The sequence below is a fragment of the Kryptolebias marmoratus genome, linkage group LG6, assembly GCF_001649575.2.
Source record: "Kryptolebias marmoratus isolate JLee-2015 linkage group LG6, ASM164957v2, whole genome shotgun sequence".
Taxonomy (NCBI): Eukaryota; Metazoa; Chordata; class Actinopteri; order Cyprinodontiformes; family Rivulidae; genus Kryptolebias; species Kryptolebias marmoratus.
The window spans coordinates 3,306,363-3,328,759 of record NC_051435.1 but is presented as its reverse complement, the minus strand read 5'-3'; the positions used below and the strand labels follow the sequence as shown (position 1 = coordinate 3,328,759).

At 42.2% G+C, this 22,397-nt stretch overlaps 1 protein-coding gene across 1 annotated transcript in view; it reads left to right on the top strand.

Moving 5' to 3' along the window:
• slc39a10 (solute carrier family 39 member 10) overlaps positions 1-21,691 on the top strand; it is a 30,181-nt gene extending 8,490 nt beyond the window's left edge. Inside the window, exons 2-10 of the mRNA XM_017430376.3 lie at positions 5,163-6,296; positions 6,853-7,015; positions 14,325-14,500; positions 15,992-16,156; positions 16,538-16,646; positions 16,717-17,013; positions 17,218-17,298; positions 19,531-19,721; positions 19,821-21,691. Coding sequence (XP_017285865.1) covers positions 5,184-6,296; positions 6,853-7,015; positions 14,325-14,500; positions 15,992-16,156; positions 16,538-16,646; positions 16,717-17,013; positions 17,218-17,298; positions 19,531-19,721; positions 19,821-19,973 — 2,448 coding nt within the window. The 5' untranslated portion in view covers positions 5,163-5,183 and the 3' untranslated portion in view covers positions 19,974-21,691. The remainder of the gene's footprint in view (positions 1-5,162; positions 6,297-6,852; positions 7,016-14,324; positions 14,501-15,991; positions 16,157-16,537; positions 16,647-16,716; positions 17,014-17,217; positions 17,299-19,530; positions 19,722-19,820) is intronic.
• Positions 21,692-22,397: the final 706 nt, after the last annotated feature.

The following is a 22,397-nucleotide window of genomic DNA, read 5'->3' as shown; positions in this document are numbered from 1 at the left end:
GTCATGATTTTCAACAGGGTTTCCGCGGGGTAGTAAAAGGTAGTACATTAAATGAGCTCAAATTATGGCCATTAAAAGGTAGTAAAAGGTAACAAACAGAATTCGACTTGGTAGTAAAGTTTTCATCACCCCTTCAATATATTCTGACTTTTTTATTGATGCTGACTTTTTGTTTTAAGTTTGTTTAACTATAAAATCTGTATAAGAAATGAGTCAACGTTGATAGACTCCATTGGTTCCTCTGTCCGATCTGTTCTGCGCGGTGTTCGAACCGCTTAATATGTAGAGACTAGCGAGTCATTTTGCACCTCAACGTGTGAAAATGTAAGTTTTCACAACTTTGGCTCGATGACCCGGCATTCACCTGCCTTAAGCGGGTATTGGAGAATGATCGAGAGGCGTTTCGTAAAGTTTGCAGAGAAAATATAAATTTGGCCTGGAACGGTGTTACAGCCATCAAATCACACCGAGCATCCAACATTCACCAGCAACAGATGTTTTTTTTTCTTTTGGTGCAACACAGAGCAATGCAGCCGCAACCTCAAGCTCAGCTTGTTGCACCATATTCTGTGACCACCGGATATTGTTACTATAGGAGGCGCTGTTGCATTTTTACACCATAACTTGGCCTTGAAGACGAGTATAAGCTTTGGAGGACAGAAGGTGGGAAAACAAACGCAAAAAGTAGAAAGGAAAGAAAAAGCCGAGCAAACCAAGGTGTTAGTTGAACCAAACTGCTTCTGCTGATTCTCTCCTTCTTCCAAAGAATAAAAAGTAACATCTGACCACTAATATCATGGCTATTATTGAAATATAGACGGTCACAGAATATAATAGCGCTTATCATATATTGTGACCACACTGTAACTTATAATAAAATACCAAATATTGCTGTGAATCCACCACTCCCTACAAAAAAGGCTGCTGCTTGATTTTGTGTTGGTAGTACACATGTTGTAGAAGTAGTAAAAGGTAGTAAATTCAACTCTAGGATTCCTGTATTAACCCTGTTCAAAAACTGGCCGCTCTTTGCACGACCGCATGGCTCGCTGGTCACAAACTCTCAGAATTCAGTGAGACTGCCAACTTTCTCACAAATTTGAGTCGCCAACTTGTCGTATACATTTGCAGCCTGGTGAGACAGTGGTGGTACCTAGAAAAGTATTTTGAGGATGGTGCCTGCGTTTCTTGGAATTGTTTTGATGCCAAGTTTTCCCACAACACAACTGTCAGCGGTAAATGGAAATTAGCAGCCTTGAGTTCTCGGTGATGACTCATCTGACTAATTCAACTGGTGACAACATCAGGGTCGTATTTCGCCCTTCTTGTAAACACCTGAGCTTCTCTATAATCAGTCTTTTCTGCACACAAATCCATTTTTTTCTTGTTGATCTGTTAGAGGAGCTTGAGGTTTGAAGTTATTGCATTTTACGGTGTGATGGTGGGATTATTTATTTTTTGTTGTGTCCTCTTTTGTGATTGCATCTTTAACAAGTGATGAAAATCAGATATTTATTTATTTGATCTTTGAATTGTAAATCTAAGCACAAGGGTGATTTTTATTGAGCACAAAACTCCGTGAAAATGTAATTTCAGCGCTTACTTTTTGCATTAGTTTGCGAAAAGTAAAGTTGCACTCGAGCTGAACAGAGATTTGCTTGTTTTCATTAAATGCCAAGCACAACAAAGAGTCTTATCAGGAAGCCCTGCAGACTGTGTTATAGCTGTGAGGGTGTGTTCTTAAAAATAGGTCCTAGTTTTGCCCCAACCTATCTGCTGTTAGGTTCATAGGTCACTGCGGTCTCGAGTTTAAAACAGTGTCTTGTCTGCAGCGGTGGGGAAGGTTGTAACACTTATTCTGCAGTTTCGGCCGGCCGGCACTCTCTCGTTTGCCAGGCTGAGTTTCAGTCACCTTTCATTTAAAAATATCTTCAAGTAAAGGTAGGTAAACTTGTTTTTAATGAAAGGAAAGTCATTATGAAGTCTGAGTTTAATCGCCAGTTTGGCTTTTGTAATAATTGCTATAGTTAAGGCCTTTTTAAGTGTTGATTGTTAATTCATTAGGCTGGGTCTGTCAGGGTGTTTTAAAGTTTTATTTACTCTAATTTTCATAGATATTTTAATGGTAACAATGGTACTTGTGTGTATTTGCAAATCATTCAAAAAAATATTGGATGACGTTGCATTACGAAGTCTATTACAATGTTAAAAAAAGAAATAATTTTGTGCATAAATGGTTGGTTGTTATCTCAGAACGAACTCCATTATGAACTTCTAATCATCAGCTGATAAGACATTGATCTCATCCGGACAGTGATCAATGCTTTGATAAGTTTTTATCTAAGGGGTTTGTTCTCGCTTTAATTGACTTTTTCTTATCATTTCCTTTGTTAAGTGTTTTATTGGAGTTAATGGAAAAACGTGATTTGTATCCATCTCCTCTGATTTATTGGCTGAGGACACTTTGTGCATCGTTCGTATCTTTACTCTGCCGCGTATAGGAGAAAATTCTGTGGCGTTATTATGTGCATCATGTTTGAAGCTCTGCCTTTTGGACAATCAGATTCTGAACTTGTACCAGCCACAACATTAAAACCGCTGATTAAATCAATGGCATTCATCATGTTGCAATTCAATGTTCTGCTGGTAATCCTGACGTCTAGCTTATGTGTTGTTTTACTACTGAAAGCTGCAGCCACGTGTTGCAGACCCCTGCTGTAAAGATCGTATCTCACTGGACTGCAAAAATTGAAGACTAATTCACGACTCTAATTGTAATTGACAAGACAACTGTGAGAAAACAGGCAAAGTTTTTGTTACAGACTCATTAAATTCTGTGTTTGCAAGCTGTGCAGCCACATTTTGCACATCTAGTTAAAAAAAAAGACTGTGCACATTAATTTGTTGCTCACATTTGTCCCTGTTGTGCATGCCTTGGCTCGCTTTATACCCACCTTGGCAGCTGCCCCCGCAGTTATGATTTAATCTACTGGAGTACACGTTTAAATTGAAGATAGGCAGATTTGGATCAGTTTTTCCAACTATCCATGATCAGGTCGCAGAGCCAACAGGCCCAGGAGAGAAACTCAGACCTCCCTTTCCCCAGCAACACTCCTCAGCTCCTCCTGGGGGATCCCAAGATGTTCCCAGGCAAGAGAGGATATATAATCCCTCCAGTGACATCTGGGTGTGACCAAAGTCTCTTCTCAGTTTTTAATTAATTATTATTTATCATTGGTGTGTGTTTAAACCTGGAAAGAGTTTCTGTGAGTGGGGAGCTCCAGTGCAGGTGTCAAGCTACAGCAAAGTTAATCGTAAGACAAAACTGAGGAGGATTTGAGACACCTGCACTCCCTTGTACTATAAATCTTTTGAATGTGCAAAATTCAAGCCACAAGACATTTTCAGACATTTTGGAGACTACCTCACCAATGCTCTTCCCCAACTAGTCTCCCAGCAGTCACAGCTAAGGTGGATAACTTTAACTAAATGCTGGCACAAGTCAAGCACTCCCCACTCGATGGTGCAGTATTCCTATTTAACGTGGGCCTCTTAGAGAGACTTAGAAAAATAAATTAAACCCACCAAGCTCCAGAGAAACGTAGACAGTCAAGCATCTGATCCCCTGATGTTTCAGACAATAGACAAATGAAAAGTATTTGTGCTAAAATCCCAGTGTTAGACTCCCCCAGGCCTACCCAGTGTTAGGATATGGTCTGGATGTTGACTCTGATTGAGCCGTCATACGATTGGATAAGATAAATGTTTTTATCAGATAGACAATTTTATAATATGGACTCTTTTTTTTTCTATTTAGAAGCAAAGTTCTAGTATTGTTGCAATAATTTTTTATTTTTCCCTCTGATTCTTTGTTTTGCAGCTTTTTGCTACCTTGTGGGAGTCAAGAAAGAAATCAATGCAGTAAATATTGATGTTTTAGTTGGTGTTCAGAGACCTGCAGTGTGCACTCTGTTGTAACTAGTCTTGACAGCTGTGAGGAGAATATGTCATCCTATTTGTTTTTAACAGTATCTGTGCTCTATACAGCACAATTATGTTCCCTCATGACGCAAAAGCTCCAGTATAAACTTTGCTAACAAGCTGGCAGACAGAAGTGTCTGTGTGTGCGCATTTGTCTGGTCTGTGCCGTGTGGCATCTTAACATTATCTAGCAGTAGTCTTCCTCTGACCCTTCTTTATTTTTCTCCACCCCCTCTCTCCATGCTTCAACCACCCACAGGCTTCACAGGAGACCTTATGAGGATCATTTGACTGGAATGATATTGCTGCTTCAGGCATTTTAAAGTGGGGAAAAAACAAGCAATTTGTTACTCAATCCTCAGTAGAGAGTTTCTTGTGCTCCAGAATGCTTCCCGATTCAGTCATTAGATTTGTTATTCTAAGATAAAGGTGTTGCCGCTGTGTTTGTTTGCAAGACTGTTATCCTTGTTCTCCAGTTGTTTCCATAAAATTATATGTGAATTGATTCTTATCTTGCAGTGCATCAGCGTTTTAGGGCAGGGTTTGTACGCTGTGGTCTTCCTCTATAAAACCAAAATAATTACTGCTGCTTGATTATGGAAGAAATCATAATCATGATTATTTTAGTCAATATAGTAATTACAATTATTGAAAACTATTATTCATTAGGTTAGATTTTTCTTCTGCTTGATGAACAGTAAGTTGCCAGAAATATGAAGCTTTCCTTGATACCTTCCTGATGAACTTTGCCTTAATATAACAAAAGGCACTATGAAATTTGTTTCCCCAAACATGTTTTATATTTTTTTAAATTCCTTGCTTTATGTTTTTCACCAGACTGTGACCTCTAAGACAAAATGTGTCTAATGATACTTTAACAGGGATATAATTGTTGTTTGGAAACCTGAATGGGAGTATTATTTTTTTATGGCAGAATATCTGATTCTGTGTTTGATTTAATGTTTTGGGTCGTCACATAACTCTGTCTGGTCCCAGGCATTTATGTACCGACAAAACTTAATCAAAATGGTGGTGTAGCTCCAGTATTTGTTTTACAACCTAAGTGACAAAATTCATCGGCAAAGATTTTTTATTTTAGAAGGCCTTTGAGGACTGCATGGTCAAGATGAAGCAACCTTTCTCTTTAATTGTTCATCACTTTGTTTGTTTCTGTTTTGCAGGGGACCATAAGTGAGGGAACAATGCGAGTGCACATGCACACCAAGTTCTGCTTCCTGTGCGTGCTCACCTTCCTCTTTCAACAGTGCAACCACTGCCATGGAGAAGTACACGGCCATCAGAGTGATGAACATCACCATGACGACCACAGCAGCGTCCACAGCGATTTGCAGATCTCTGAGGCTCCCTACATGAGAGCGGCTGCCATGTCCCAGAACTCCAAAGGTCCTGATGGAAGCGCTCTGGAGGAAGAGCAGCGCTACTACATCCACGAGCTGTTCAGGCGCCATGGTCAGAAGGACCGCTTAGATTTCCAGGGATTTGAGAGTCTGTTGTTTAGCTTGGGCCTAGGAGAAGTCAAGGTGGTAGATGTGGACCACGAGAATCTGGGCCACGACCACGTAGCCCACCTCGACCTGCTGGATTTGCAGAAGGGGCATCGCTCACATTCATCCACCAGCGACGACCACTACCATGAGCTTGATCAGCCTTACCAGCACCCCCGTTCCCTCCATCCCCCCGCAGAACAGGGTCCAACAAACTGCAGCCACACGACCACTGTGAGTCCAACTGCTGATGTACCCAAACATGACCATGGTCACCATCATGGACACACTCATCATCACAGTGAGGAGGAGGATAGTAACCATAAACATTCTCATGATCATGTGCAGGACACACATGATAATATTCACATTCATGATGAAGAGGACCAACATGTAAACCACAAGGATGTTTCCCCTCCACCTCATAAGAACCATAACCACAGCAATCACAGTGGTGATCATAAACATCACACCCACCAGGTGCACACAGACGCCACACCTGTCAACCCCAAACCGATCCCCTCTGCCCACCTGGAGCCAACCCAAGTCCATCAGTTGTCTCCAGCCCCAACAAAAAGGCCCAAAAGGCTCCGAACGAAGGCCAGGGGCCAGCAAGGACCAAACAAATCCCTTCCCCCTGACAGATCTTTATCTGATGATCACGAACATGAACACAGTCATGATCATCATCAAGAACATGGCCACAGTCATTCTCATAAAGAGAAGAGAGAGGCTCCGGGGGCGCCTGCTACGCCTTCTTCACCGATGCTCTCCGGACATCCTGGCAGTCTGTCTCACCAGCATGAGGAGGTAGGACTTTTTTCCTTTCTTTTTTTAAATAAAGATTGTCCTCCTGTCTGTTTGTTTTTTATTATGACAGAACTGACTAAATTTATCTTGATGGGGTAATTGTTTTCCTGTTTATCGTTTCTTCCTCCTTTTTTTGGACTGTAACTACTTAAGCATAATTAAAATTATTTCTACCATTTGTACATCTAAATGTTTGCTTTATTACAGATGATAAGGCTATGACTTAGTTTAGTTCTGAAACATTAAAAAAAATAATTTAAGTGGAGAACTTTGAGACATTTGAGTTTTAGTTTTACCTTTTACCTACTCTACTAATTTTAGCTTATAGCTACTCTTCTGCTAATTTAGCTTGAAGCTACTGTTTCTCTAAAATTGGTTTACTTTTTTGCTAATTTTATATTTAGCTGTCTTTCTGAATTTTCGCTTTTGGCTGCAGTTTTAATGTTGCTAAAGTCACCCTTGCTCATAGGCATTGAATGTTTTCCCTTTTTTCCAAACATATTAGTGTAATTTTATGGTGACCAGTTTCCTGTCTTTTCTCTCCCTGCCTCTCCAGTGTTTGAACCTCACTCAACTCCTCGCCTACTACGGCCTGAACCCTGAATCCCTCATCTCCCCCAGCCAGTTCACCTACCTGTGTCCTGCCTTGCTGTACCAGATAGACAGTCGAGTCTGCATCCGTCACTACCATCAGATGGAGGTGGAGCCCGTCAGTCCTGGTAAAAGCCAAGCATTAATCCGTTTCATTGTTGCGGAAAGCAACAAGAAGTCATTTCAACCTTTCTTGAGTTTTTGTTGTAGAATTGTTCTTTTTACTTGTAGGTATTTCATGACATTTTTTTACACATCTCATTACAAAACGCTGTGCTTGTTCTCATTGTATATTTTGAGAGGGGTTCAGATGAAAGTTCCTGATTTAACCAGAAGCCAAGAAGCAGTGCCTTTTAACCCATTAGTCTTTCATCACAGTCCACCCTGCTTATTTGATCAATACATCATTGTTGAGTCCTTTTAAATCAATGGCTTATTGACATCATCATCATTGGGAGTGCACCTCAGTCACTGATTGGCATGATGGAAAAAAGCAATCAAAGACTGTAGACTTGAAGACATTCCTGTTAGAGTTAGCTCTCGAAGTTAAACAGTCACATCAGTGTGAGCAAAGCACGTGTTTTTCCTTTTTACGGCACTAACGCCGTGATGCTGATAACAAAGTGCTACAAGGTTATGTTCCAGTGTCTTGTTTGTGCAACCTCGTTTTAACCTCAGAAAGCAGTTTTCATGAATATCCTGCTACCTGTTCATATTTGAATATTTCTGGAAGGCTTTAAACATGCTGCTAATGTTGACAGTATTTATTAGGGAAACAGCTACAGCTGTAATCTCAGCTGCAGTTGTGTGTGTTTGCGTGGCTTTTGTTTCCCTGAATGTTGGTTAAATATGTTTGTGCATTTAGCTAAAAATGTAGGCTTTGAAAAGGACCAGCTGGAGTTTTATGGAGTGTGTGCAGTGATGTCATCAAAACTGTTTATTCTGCCATGATGGATGGCAATTGGCTGTGTATTGTGTACAGCTACAATCATTTATCACAGTGTTAGTACACGTAGTTGGTCTTTTTATTCTCAGGCATACGCAGTGGCGAGACCATCACATTGCAGTAGAGACTGAGTACTTAGGTTTGAGTCTCCAAATGTGGCTTGATGTCAGTCTTTGTCAAGACCTCGCATTTTAGGATGGACGCATGGAGGCGCATGTGGTGGGTAGCCGGCCCAGATTATTATTTTTTTTCCAGTCTGTTTCAAGCAGCAAGGTGGTCCTCATCAGAACGGTAATCAGTCGTTGATTGTGGGGCGAGAGGGTGCATTTCGCACAGGAGCCCCCAGGAGAGCGAGTTTTATTGTTATTGTTCTTTTAACAATGGAATATCCCAAGTAGATGTCCCACTTTTATCAGGAATCCCACAACATCACAATAAACTACCAAAAGAAGCTTGTTGTATAACATGAGTTATACAACAAGCTGCACAAGCTCTAGAGACTGGTTGCTGAGTGTGGACAGATCAGCCTGGTTTTAGTCCATTAAAGGTGATCAGTTTCCCTCATTATATCCAGCCGTCCTTCATTCTTTCTATGAAAGCTGCTCTGATTTAGGATCATCTATTATAAGCACAACTTACTGTATGTCTAAAGATTTTTATCCTCACAGGTTGTCCCCTTGTTAAAATGTTTTCATTTTTATAGCAGCAGTAATTTGGCCTTGTGCATGCTGACTCATTTACTGCTTTCTTGAAGTTAAAAAGAAAAGTTTATAATCCTGAGTGCTCTTTGTTTCAGTTTGTATCCTGATCACATGCCTAAGTCAGGTGACGTTTAAAACCAAAACTCTGAAATAAAAAAAGAATTTCAGTAAAGGTCAGTGTGAAGTCCTGCTCTGGGAAGTCTCTCACAGTGTTTCTACATTTATGAGTCTTTTGAAATATGAAATCAACATATCAGAGTTAATAAGTTACATGTTGTGAAATAAAACTCGTAAAGCCATAAAGATTTTATACAAATCAAATCACCACGTGAGAATTAACTCCGAAGCTTTCATTTTCCTGCTACATTGTGAGAATATCAGTGAAGTGAGGATGTAAAACTATCAGAACTAATAACTAAGAGTCATGTAGAAAGCAAATGTATACCTGTATAATAATTCATCAGATGGATGTTGAGTTTTTACCTGTTTGTTTCTTTTATTCACCTGTATAATTGCTCCAGTGTTTGTGTTTTTTAGTTTTAATTAAAACCTGGGCAAAGCAGGCAAGAAGTTGTGAACCCATCGCTGTAAACAACAGGACAATGTGGCAAGTGTGGGGTCATAAAATGTTCTGCACGACCTAATTTAATTAGAATTAGAAGTAGAAAGGGCACTTTTCCTGACAGATAATCATTGCAGCCGCAACAGACTTGCACTTTAAAGTTTTTCGGTTTGGATGGAATAAAGCAGCGGGCACTTAAGTTCAATTGTGAGGACGTTCAATTATTGAACACTGTCCCCTCCGGAGAAACCTGCATCACATGTGCCTCAGGCAGCACCGTGCCGCCGCTCACAACAGCTATGAAAATGGTAATGATGACGGGAGAGACAGCACAAACAAGTCAAAAGGGCAGCAATGGCTCCTCATTAGTGGGAAAACTAGAGGCGGTAGATTCTCAGAAATGCTGCACCGAGATTCAACCGCAGACATCAGGAAACGCTGCGGAGCTGCCTCTCATCTACCTCCTGCTGGCCTTCATGGGGGAGCTCAGAAAATGTGCCGTTCTTTCTCTCTGGTCCCCACTCCCCTCTCTTTTTGCGCTGTGCCAATTAGGAGAGCCTAAGCGACACTGTGGGCCATTTTTCTGAACCATGGCTCACAAGAGATGCGTAATTGGAGAGAAGCCACAGACCAGTTGGTCTCTTTCTCCTCTTTTCTGTTCCTTTATCGCCGACTTCAAATCGCCCCGCTGCAGCACCTCCACAACTGCATTCACGCCGAACCACACCTGCATAAAGGTAATGAGATGGAGAAGTAGATGAGCTGCAGGAGTGCGAGGGACCTGCGGTGATGTGGTGATGAACTGTCTGCCTGATATACAGTTGCCTCTCAGGGTTGCACTGTGCTCGGTCTGATGGCGACAAATAGGAACGCAGCGAGCTGTAAAAAACCTTACTTTGTGGGCCAAAATGATGCTGTAACAATAAAACCAAAACATGAAGGTTAGCTTTGAGGTTGGAGCTGCGATGAGGCAAGAAATTTAGCCCGTCCGATTTGTCCGTCTTGATGATGACGATGACATTGAGTAAACTGGAGCTGATGAGTCAAGAGGCTGTAATCTGCTACTTGACACTAAAGACAGTGATGGTAGAAACTGTGTCCATCATCATAAGGACAGCGTGTTCTGTGTGTGAGACAAACTTAAGATGGTCTCAAGAGTAAACGCACAGCGGCTCAAGCTTCAGAGCACCATTTTCATTAGATTGAGCTGGTTTTTGGACTCATGCGACATTTCAGATTTGAAAGCATGAGCCTCGGCATATAAACGGAGAAGCTGCACGACATGTTGAACAGAGAGTTATCAAAATACAGTCTTTCTTTTGTCATTGTTTCAGCCTAAAATGTTCAGTCTTGTGGCAGAAAGTAGCATGCAAAGAACAAATTAATTTGCAACATTTACCGTATGGTAGATACAAACTGTTTCAGTGCCGAGGACTAAATGTAATGAATAAGTCAGTGAAGTTCTGTGTGAACCAGCTGCTGATTTCTGGTAGTTTTTCACAGCACTGTTGCACATATATGTTGTCAGCTGGTAATGGCATAACATATCGCAGTGACAGGTTGTCTCTAATTTAAGGTGACACTTTTTCCCACCGGCGAATGCTTTTTCCTCCCTTGTCTGTAGTCATCACCTTTTAGCCGTCTCGTACCCCAGCTGACTGAAAAAAGGAACACGCCCGACCATTTTACGGTAGAAAAACATGCCTGACAAACTTACTTGTTCAGATTTTAGCAGGCATAATTGATGGCTAATGTGAGTTTGGATTTGTTTTCATCTTGCAGACTCAAATTCCAGGAAGTGAAACTGGGCAGAAGGTGAAGGTCTTTGGTCAAACTTGAAAGATGTAGCTAGTTTTGCAGGAGTTGGTTAAATTTGCATTAATCACAGCTTTCCAGAGGGACTGAAAGTAGCTCTTATTGTTTATATAAACCAGAGAAGGCACAATTAGACTGAGCTCCAGTCTGTTCTTTGTTCTTTTTGACATTTATAGTACTGTTCAAAAGCTTAACAAATTTAAGAAAACAGCAGAACAAGCTGTTTGACACTGGCAGAGAAGATCTGGCAAGTTTTTCATTGGTGCAGCCCACATATTCAACTCTGCTGCACAACCCACAGATGCCTTCTCCTAACAAAATAACCAGGCTTCTTCAACAGTACAGGATTTATTGCCAAGAAGCAATGTTACAACAACAAAGTAATCAGCCAGATACAAATTTCTTTTGTTTTTGAGTTATTGTGCCATTACTGCAGTTCTTAGGATGAGAGTAAATCAGTTACATATAGACTGCAGAGGACCAAGAGTAACCATGTCCAAAAACATATCAGATAGTCAAAAAACGTAATATTTTTGTTATTATTATTGAATCAAAATGTGTATCTGTTCAAGTGGGGAGTTTTCCCAAAGCTTCTGATTCAGGATCAGGGTTTTTTAGTAAAAGCACCTCCTCCTGCTCCTGCTCCTGGAGTGGACAGACTGCAGCCATCAGAGAGGTGTTTCTCTAATGATTTTACATCCTGCAGCTGGATAATGGTTCAGTAACAGCAGGATTCAGTCTCTCTAAAGACCACTCTGTCAGGTAGAAGGTGTGTTTCTGATCATCTGAAGCCACCCCACCTGGGGCCGAGAACACCAGAAGAAAAAGTGTCTTCTGTGTAATTTTACACTCATTAGCTGTTCTTTTTCTTCCTCTGGCTCTGTGCAGGCTGCAATTTATAATAATAAAACACCACAATTAGAGTTGGGTAAAATTATGGACGAGATTTTGAGTTTTTCCAGTAGCTTCAGCAGAGTTTTCGTTAAATAAGACTTACCCACAGAACACCTGCTTACCAGCACCATAATTGCAGAACAGTTGTTTGGTGTGTTGTTGCCTCTAAAATATTCTAACTGAAGCAAATTATGTGAAAGGTGCACGTCACATCCACACAGCATTCAGCTAATCAATGTTTTTTTGAGCTGAATGTCAGCTGTGAAGGACCCAGCATCATCGCTTCAGCAAACGCAGCAGCAGCTTTGGTGTGACATTGAATTTCATACTACATTAAACATTTGGTCGTCTTTGACGAAAGAATCACAAACTTTTCTCTCTCCTGCTTGTGCAGCTTTTGAGATGCCTCCCTGCCTGACAGCCGGACCAACGCTTTAAATGATTGCGTACCTTTTTCACTTTTTCTTTTGTGTTTTATGTCTCATGACTGCGGCCTTGAATGCGAAATGAGGGTCGGTGGGGGTAACATTCTGCTGGAAAGTCATGTCATGTTTTTGCTTCAGGCATCATATGTCATCACAAGGACACACAGACTGACATCCTCTCCAGAAAAGTTTCATTCACATTCAAACAGAACAAAAAAAATGGTCAAATAGCATCAGGCAGCAGTCAAATGATGATGAAGCAGCAGCTGGTAGAGTTTAGTTTGCTGTTGACTCCACCGTGCAAGTCTTGTGTTTATCTTTGCTTTTCTGTTGCTTGGTGTATGCCAGAATCATGGAGCAAAAACAAAGAAACCAAAATTCACACTTGTGCGTTGTTACCAGGGGTGTAACGGTCCACCTGAGTCAGGATTTGGTACGTTTCTTGATGTGAGAGTCATGGTTCAGTATGGGTTTGGTGCAACAGGAAAGAGAAATAAATGCCAAGTTCTTGTGTTTTGGTTCTTGTTTTTGATAGACAGGAACTCTCCCAGAAGCAGAGACAAAAAACCAAACGGCTTATTAGTGAGGAGAGTTTTAGGCAGGATTTGTCAGCCGATAAATTAAATATGAAACAAAGAAAGTCATACTTTACTTTTATGGTTGTTGTTGTTTTTATCCAATCCGAATTTTAAGCAGGAACCCACAGACCACGAGTCAAATATAAAATCTGATGAGCTCCAAAATGTTATCTCTTTAAAAAATGACTAAAACAAAAACCATTTGAACATCAAACACCACAGCCTAGCTTGTATTTTGTAAAAAGTCCCTTTTGTTTCAGTTTATTTGACCTGGACTTGCTTTAAAATTAAAAGCAAAACAGAACCAAATAACATGTCCCCATGGGAAACCCTAAAATAAGTAAAATATGAAACTTTTAGTTCTTCAGTAGGCTAAATGTAGTGTTAAAAAAAAGCATTTTCTATCAGGAGGTATTAAATAAATAAACAAAAGGCTTTCTACAGTACTTCTCAAAGTGCTGATTACATGACACAACTGCTTGCCGTACTATGCAATACAACAGAACAGTTTTATTTACAAACACCACCGTTGACCGAAGTGTCGTGCACCAATAAATAAAAATACAAGGTGAAACACATGAAATACCACAACAAGAATAAAAACTATAAAATCAAATAAAACGCAATAAAACCGTAAAACAATAACAATAAAAGCCAACATTTCTAACCGAGTTAAAAGCCAAAGAGAAGAAATGTGTTTTAAGAGATGATTTGAAAACAGGAAGGACAGGAGTCGGCTGGTCTGATCTGCAAAGGCAGCAGCTGAAAACGCTCGGTCACCTTTGACCTCCTCTTTGACTTCGGGACCATGAACAGGAACAGATGTGTCGACCAGAGAGGGCGTGAGGAAACGTACGGCTGGAGCAGGCCGGGCAGATCCCGCGGATTCAGCTGATCTGAAGCCAAACAGGCAGGTCTTCAAGCTTCTGAACGTTGATCTGAACCAGCCATGCAGCGCTTCAGATGGTTCTTTTCTGTCCTAGAGGGGACATATAACGTCACACATGTATCATTACGCCCCTAGTTAATTAAAACAACTGAAATGTTCTTTATTTTGTGGCTCACAGCTGTTCAGTAAGCTGCTCGCTGACACTCACTCCCAGTTATCGTGTCTTTACGCCGCTGGATTCAGCTCAGAATCCTTCTCCACACCTAAAAGGTCACAGATAATCTGGCTCCAGACAGCAACACTGACCTTTTGACACCTTCTATCCCCGTTAGATCCTTCAGATCTTCTAAGCAGGAGCTGCTAGTTGCGCATCGCTCTCGACTGAGAACACAAGAGGGCTGTTTGCTGTCCCAGATCCCAGCCGATGAAAGTCCCCCTCTGGGACTCAGATCAGCAAACTCTGAGGATTTGTTTTGTTGTGTGTGTTTGCCTCTTTACACACACTGTTCTGCTGTGTGTTGCTCATAATTGGTGCATGTCTCTGTTTTTTCTTTTTGCTTTTTTGACAAGTAAAGCACTTTTTCACCAAAGGGGATATTAAAATGAACGCTGTTTTTCTCCCATCAGTGTGGGTCTGGATCTCGGGCTTTGTGTCCATCACCATCATCAGCCTGCTGTCTCTGCTCGGTGTGGTTCTGGTTCCCATCCTCAAACAATCCTGCTTCAAGTTCCTGCTCACCTTCCTGGTGGCGCTGGCAGTGGGCACGCTCAGTGGCGACGCGCTCCTTCACCTGCTGCCTCACGTGAGTACGCCACGCTTAACCAGTGCTGGTTATTTCCAACTGATTTCCTTATGTTTTAATGGACTGTGACGGGGGAAAAAGAGGCTCCAGGAGTTCTGGGTGTCTGTTTTAACCACCTGCTGGTAGGCCTGTCGCGATAAACGATAAATCAATTAATCGCACGATTAAAAAAAATGAGGTTGTTTCATTTATCGACGTTATCGTTCCTTCGTGTCTTTCTTTCTACTGAAGACGCTGGAGGACAAAAGGCTCCGGTGCTCTTCACTGACCCCTCCCATTCTCTTAGCGTCAGGGGGCGTGGCCTATCGCGTCATTTAGCCAGCCAAGGCGCCTCGGCTTGTAGCTTGTTAGCATTAGCCCCTGCTAGGAGTTAGCAAGCTAAAGATACGAAATGGAATTGGTTTCAAGGGAAGTAACAGCAGCGGTGTGGGAGCACTTCGGATTCAAACCAAATGACCGAGGCGAACCGCTGAACCTTTCTGAGCCGGTATGTCACATTTCTGCTTCTGTTAGTTTGACTTTTTGTTTATAAAACTGTCAGTTCTGTCCGTCTTCTCTATATAAAACTAATGATTATTACTTTTTGAAGGACAGTTTAGTTTACAGACTTAATAATCCGTACTGTTTTGGTTGAATGTAGGTTTTATTTCAGTTTTTATTCAAGTGCATTCTTTGTTAACAAAGGCTAAGAGTCCATTTTATTGTTGTTTTCGGTTGTTTTGATTATTTAGTGTTCCAGTTCCAGTGTTAATTGTTCTTTTGAAAGTAAAGTTTATTAAACTTTGAGAGGATGTACTTGCACTATTATGTTATTATCATTACATTAGTTTAAAATGGCCTCCAAATGATATTATCGTTTATGGCAATCATTTCTGAGACAATTAATCGTCCAGCAAAATTTGTTATCGTGACAGGCCTACCTGCTGGTGGAAGGCTTGTTTTTCTCCCATGTCTGTGTCTGCCTTCGTGTTAGCAAAATATATCATGTGCCACTGGGCCAGTATTTATAAAACCTTTAGGAAACATCTACAACTGATTAAGTTTTGGAGGCAGCCTAATTCAAGATGGCTGCCACAGCAAACATGGCTATAACTCAGTTCTACACATAATGAGCTAAAATCTGATGTGTTAGGGTCTGAGAGACATACTCTGAGTCTCAAACTCTGTCATCCAAGGTGGCGAGCGATATGCATTCCTTCAAGGTTGTTTCTGAATTTCTGCATTTATTTCTCATTCAATACATTAAATCCAATGTTAGCTTCAAGAAAACACCATCGTTCACAAAAGATGTGACAAATACAGCCTGTTTGTTCATTTTTAATGAAGTTAGAGGAACAAAATTACAGCAATAAATGAAAATGACAAACCACTTCTTGTGCAAAAGTGTTACAAATTTAATTTTAGAAAGCTATAATAGCGTGATGAGTGAGTTTCTGTATGAATGTCTCCATCTGGCCGTCAGCCATGGTTTGTTCCTCCGGCTCTCTGCAGTCTCAGGAAAAACACGACCACGGCCAGCATGGCTCCAGGGTTGACACTGATCTGGTAACGGCCTTTGATAGAGTGTGGAAGGGGCTCACAGCACTGGCCGGCATCTACCTCCTCTTCATCATCGAACACTGTATTGGCATGTTTAAGCACTACAAAGACCAGAAGGTGAGAACAACTTGATCCAGGTGGAAAAAGCTGATTAAATCAAAGGGGCCGCAGCCATTTCTGCCATTTCTCTCACTAAATTAAAAGTATGTAGAGCTTTGCTTCTTCAAAGTCATTCAGAACTCAGCACTTATTCACAGGAACTCTTTGTATCATTCATATATTTGCTAAAATATGTAAAGTAAAACTGACCGTTTCTGTTACTGTTCTGAAAACGAGTCAGATTGGTGTTTTTGGAACCAAAGAGCCACAGGTTTGCAGACCTCTGGATGAAGCTATCATTCAACACTTTGATGTACTCTTTGAGTTTTATTTTCGCTCAGGCTGTTTGAGGTTTCTGGCATGAACTGAGTGTCTGTAAATAGAAGATGTTGCTCACAGGGCATGAAGAAGGTGAGCGAGGAGGGGAAGATTGGCAGGAAGCTGTCAGATCACAAGTTAAATCGGCGCTCGAATGCAGAATGGCTGAACCTGAAGCCACTCAGTGAAGGTAAGAGGTGTTCAGGTGTGCAGTCTTCCTGCCTGCAGCTGTCACTCCTAACATCCCCGCTCTGATTCAGACCCAGAAAGCACAGCTGTCTCCTGCGACAGCGGCCACAACGACACGCAGCTCACAGAGCTCCAGGCGCCCGACTCCCCCACCAACAAGACGCCGCTGGCGCTCACAAGCCCGCAACAGGACCAGCAAACACCCACAAAAAAGAACGGCCACAAGGCCAAGAAGCACGGTCACGGACACTCTCATGGAGGAAACTGTCACTCAGACCAGGAGATGAAGGACGCTGGGATCGCCAGCATCGCCTGGATGGTCATCATGGGAGACGGCATGCACAACTTCAGCGACGGCCTCGCTATCGGTAACTACTCCTGCACCGCTGGGTGGGGAAACACAAACCAAACTTTTTATGACCCTGTTCAAAGTTTGACCAACATCTGATCATATGATTCTTTAAAGGAATGTTAAGTCTTTAATTTGAGCTGGATTTGAGGGTATAAGCCAAGTTCCTTTCTGATTCCTCTGTTAATTTTATTTTGTGTGTGTGTGTGTGTGTGTTTTACAGGGGCAGCTTTTAGTGCCAACCTGACAGGCGGCATCAGCACATCTGTGGCTGTTTTCTGCCATGAATTACCTCATGAACTCGGTAAGTCCAACCAGAAAGTAGAAAAAATACTCTAAATATAGACGGTTTAGTTACTGAAGTGCACACTTCTTAAGTGAAACTGTTTTGTTTGCTGTGTTTGTTCATGAAACTTTAATCTGAACGAGTTGCTCATCGGCGTCAATAATCATCACTGTTGTCATCACGCCTGGGAAAAAAAAGCCACTTTTTCCCCAAATTACTGGCTTGTGTCTGACAGGACTGAGATGACATGTCAATATCTGTCAGCGCGGATGATGGAGCGCGCCTGGCACACCTTGTTGTTATTCAGTCTGACTGGAAGACGCTTTGTCCTCCGAGGACACGTTCAGGAGTGACTGTCGTTTTTTAATGTTGGTGAGAAAATGAGTAAAGGAAGGAAATGAAACAGGTTTTATTTAAACTCTGTGGTTTTAAATGTCAGACATATCCGAGTCTGCAGTGTCGGGATCACCGCTGCAGGACTTTAAGGCTTTGATTCTTCTTCGTTAAAGACGAAGGCGGGCGATAATGTTCCCCCCAATGCCTGTGTGTTAGCAAAACATCTTATGAACAACTGGACGAATTTTAATGAAACTTTCAGAAAGTATTCAGTGAGTGTCCATCTACAGTGATTAACTTTTGATTCAACATGGCTGCTGAAGCCAACTAGCCTGAAGAGATGCTGAACTTACTGCCTAACTCATTGAATTTACAGATATTGAGCTGAGTTTTGGTGTGGCGGTAGCTTAGAGTCATCCACAGCACATATTCTGAGTGCTAACAGATTGTGTAAGATGTTTTTTTTTTTATTTGGGTAATATGCATTCCTTCTGAGAATGTTATGTGTTTGACGTTTTCTTGTTATCACTAGTTTCACCCATATGTTGGAGAGTTTCCAGGTTTCTAACTGCAGCTCTGAAGTCCTGCGGTCGATCCTGTCGGGCTGCTTGTCAGACGGACTCAGCGGTATGACGAGTTCGCCTCTCAGCTTCTCCTGAGCACAAAGCCGTCCCCCTGACTGGCATCTGGGTGGGAAACGGTGATGGTTACGAGGGTTCTTTAACCACCCGGAGTGAAGCTAATTGGCGGTGATGGGTGTGTTAATTGCGGTCGATGAGGCTGCAGCAGGCGTGTCTGACGGATTCAAATCAGGGAGGCAGGAAACACTGGATGAAGTTGAAGAGTGGAGTAAAAAAAAGGCAGCCAGTGAAGTGAGGTGTGTGGACTTGTCCTCTCTTTTCTCCAGCTCTGATTGATGGATGAGAGCAGAGCGGTAATATATTCATTGTGCTAATTAGCGAGGAAAAGAGGCCGCTTGTTACACGGCGCAGGAAATGTAGGCCAGCCCTCTTCTCAGTATTCATCTCTTTCTCCAAATCCAGGGCGTTTCCGCTGAGACTTGGACCGCTCGCTGCATTTGGCCCGGCAATGATTGAAGAGGGTAGAGAGGCTACAGCGAGCATCTGTAATCATAGGCAAAGTTAAAGATACATTTCTGAGAGGAGCTCGGGTTTTTATCCATGCAGGGCAAACAGAAGCAGCTGATGTGTGGAGGGAGTTCAGAACCGACTGAAAACGACACCAGCTTCAGGTGGATGTCAGAGAATCTCCTACAGCTTTCACAAATGTGAATTGTAGTGTATTTTTAATAATTAACAACGCAAAATAAATAATACAAGAGAAATGAAAATCAAATTAATATTTAGCCTTCAGAACAGCATCACTTCTTCTAGTTTCTCAGAGTTTTTGAAGGAATTCAGCAGGAAGGTTGTTCCAAAAATCCTAAAAACTAAACATGGATGGAAGTAGACTCAGATCCTTCAGTGTCTGCATAGAATCCCAGACAGAGATCAGAGCTTTAATTGGGTCCTGCAGGCACTTCCAGGACTCTCGTTCTTCTTTACGTCCGTATCTCACCTGGCTGCGATTATTAGAGACAAGCTGGAGATTCAAAATTGCTAGAAAATTTTTATTTACGACCAGGCCACCTCACAGCTTTTGTCCTACAGCTTGTTTTGTTCCTGTTAGTGAATTTATTTCAACCCATGTGTGTGTAAATCCTAATCGTTAGCATCTGTTTGGTAGAAGTGGTTAATGGTTCTCCTGGTTATCATTCTACGTCTCTTAAAGAATCTATATTTTTAGGATGGAGTCCACTGTAATAATGTAATAATAATCAATTTACTATAGTACTATAGTACTGCATATAAAGAACAAAATAAAGGTTGAACATCCTGTGTTTGTTCCTGACAGGTGACTTTGCGGTGCTGCTGAAAGCCGGGATGACGGTGAAGCAGGCCATCGTCTACAACCTGCTGTCCGCCCTCATGGCGTACGTCGGCATGGTGATCGGCACAGCGGTGGGCCAGTACACGCACAGCGTCACCAACTGGATCTTTGCCATCACAGCCGGCATGTTCCTGTATGTGGCTCTGGTGGATATGGTAAGTGAGGATGTCTGAAGGATGTTATTTTATCCAAAACAGGAAAGGTTTAGTGTCTTCTTATACCATGGAGGTAAATATCTGGTTTGTCTTCCACAGCTGCCAGAAATGCTTCACGGGGACAGCGAGGAGCACAAGCGCTGCCACTTTGGACACTTTATCCTGCAGAATGTGGGCATGCTGACTGGGTTCAGCATCATGTTGCTAATCGCCATCTTTGAAGATCGCATCGTTTTCAACTTTGGCTTTTAGAGGAGGATGGAGGCGGTGGAGCGGAGGAGCATCGGATGCATCTGTGTAGTTCTTCTTGGCCTTAACATGCTTTGTCTGCATGCAGTGTGAGTCTCGTTCGTGCCTCCATTCCAAACATGCGTCGGTGGCTTCTGCTTGTGATGTTTGCTCCTCCACCACCTCCACCTCCCCTCTGCTCCCTTTGAAGCACAACAAACCCAGTGACAGAAAAATGAAACTGTGCTGCAACCAGAAACTCCTCTCTCGAGCTGTAGACGTCGTGGTCACGCAGGGCGTACGTTCCTTTCCAAGAGGCAGCTCACAGTCTATCCATCATCACCCGTCGTGTCCCCCGCGTCCTCGTCTCTCATCCACCCTGTGCTGCGTACATCTGCTGCGTGTGTTCCACGTGCCATCCATCACGCTGCGCATCAAACACCTCTGTGCCAAGCGCCGGCCACTGGAGCAGCTCTACAGCTTCCTGTCATGCAGTCGTCAAAGAGATGCACGGCCCACTCGCTGCTGCGCCCCCAGGAAACCTTTAAGCTCCCGCTGTTTCATCTGACAGCCTTTAAAGCTGACTTCACTTTCAGGTCGGGTTTTATTTTTGCTTCTATTCAGATTTCTAGGTTCAACTAAACGTAGAAGTGGCCAAAGTCTTTCCAGGTACTGCATATCTGAAACGTCTGACTGTTTCTGGAAGGTTCTGACAATCCGCATGAGACAGTCATTCTTTGTTTCTGATTCTGTTTTTGGTGCGAATCAACTTCAAACTGTGAATTCTGACAAACTGGTGTCTTGATCAGAAAGATTTATGTTCTGTAAAGTGTCAGTATTTAACCAACTGGAAGCTATTTCTGTCTCCTGGTAACAGCTTAAATGGCGCTAATATTAAAAAAAAAAATGTCTCTTTCGGACAATCTGAGGAACAACTGGTGTGCTTGTGAGCGAGGATCAGGCCGTAGAAACATTCCTCCGTCTTCAGGGAGTTCAGACTCCAGTCGCTCGTCAGTCTGAGGCCAGCGATGGTTTTCAGTGGCTGGTGCTCGACGCAACCCTTCCTCCCACTTCCTGACATTCCATTTGCTGTTCTGCAGCTCACATGCTAAGCTACCGACCGTAGCTTTAGCTGCTGGAGCACACACACACCCATGTGTGTGCCGTCAGCTTTCCTGTCACTGTGTGACATCCATCAGCTGTGAATTCTCTTCACCCTCATTGGACCCATCGACTCATGAAGCACGAGTTGAACCGAGACGTTTTGTCGCATGTAAAGATGTTCCTGTTTGTCCTGCGACGCTGAAATACTGAAAACTTTTGTTACTTTTTAAAATGAAACCACGAGGATTCTGGGATATTCTTGGGGAATAGTGTAACTGCACACAACTCAGATTTTTACAGACATTTTTCTATTTCATCAAAAAATAAGGGTTTAAGTGTAATTTCAGTGCTGAATGTTTTTACATTAACATCAAATGAAATCATTTGTTATAAAGGTTCACTTTTACTCAGTCAGTACCTGCAATAATACTATTATTTAAAAATAAATAAATCAGACACTATGCCCCAAAGATAAAGATTCCTCTCAGCTTGTTTGTCAGAAGAACAAATGCCCCTGTTTTTTTGTTTTGTTTTGTTTTTTGTGATCTGCATATAAAAAGCAAAACGTGGCATCGTTGCTGTTTGTGTGTTTTCTCTGATGCAAAAGAAACAATAAAGATGCAGAATTCCTGACGGTCTGTGGAAAGCCTCCTGTTTCTGAATGCAGAAGTTTACAGACGTTTTGGTCAGACTAACTCGGGGGGTGTCCAATCCTGGTCCTGGAGGGCCTCCATCCTGCAGGTTTTACTTGTTCCTCTGCTCCAACACACCTGATCTGAATCAATAGGTGATTTAACCTCTGAATCAGGTGTGTTGGAACAGAGAAACAAGGAAAACATGCAGGATGAAGGCTCTGAGGACCAGGGTTGCCTACTAACAAAGGCTGGGTTCTAGTTTTGGATCTGTGCTGCTGGTTCCAGACAGACGAATCAGCAAAAACTCCTCGAAACAAAGAAGTGAAACTCTCAGCTCCAAACTTTTACAGACAGACGGTGGTTTTTAGGGATGTAACTGATGGAGGAACTGGAACAAACTTCTCTTTTTGTTTTGAAAATGTAACTAAAGGATAAAAGTAATGTTGCTTAATACATACTGATATATATATAAACTGCTTCACCTTTAAATAGAAATCAGGCCATCTAAAACCAGTTTACCATTATTATTATTTCTTATCAAAAACAAAACGGGAAATAAAAATTTAATTTTAGGAGCTGAGCTGGCAGAGTGGCTCCTCACCTGATCCAGGGCTCGGCAGGGACATCCAGCGGGGATATCGGTGTCCACCTTCAGGGCGATGATGTAATCGGTGGTGGACAGGGCGCCTCGCCGCTCGCTCGTCCTGCC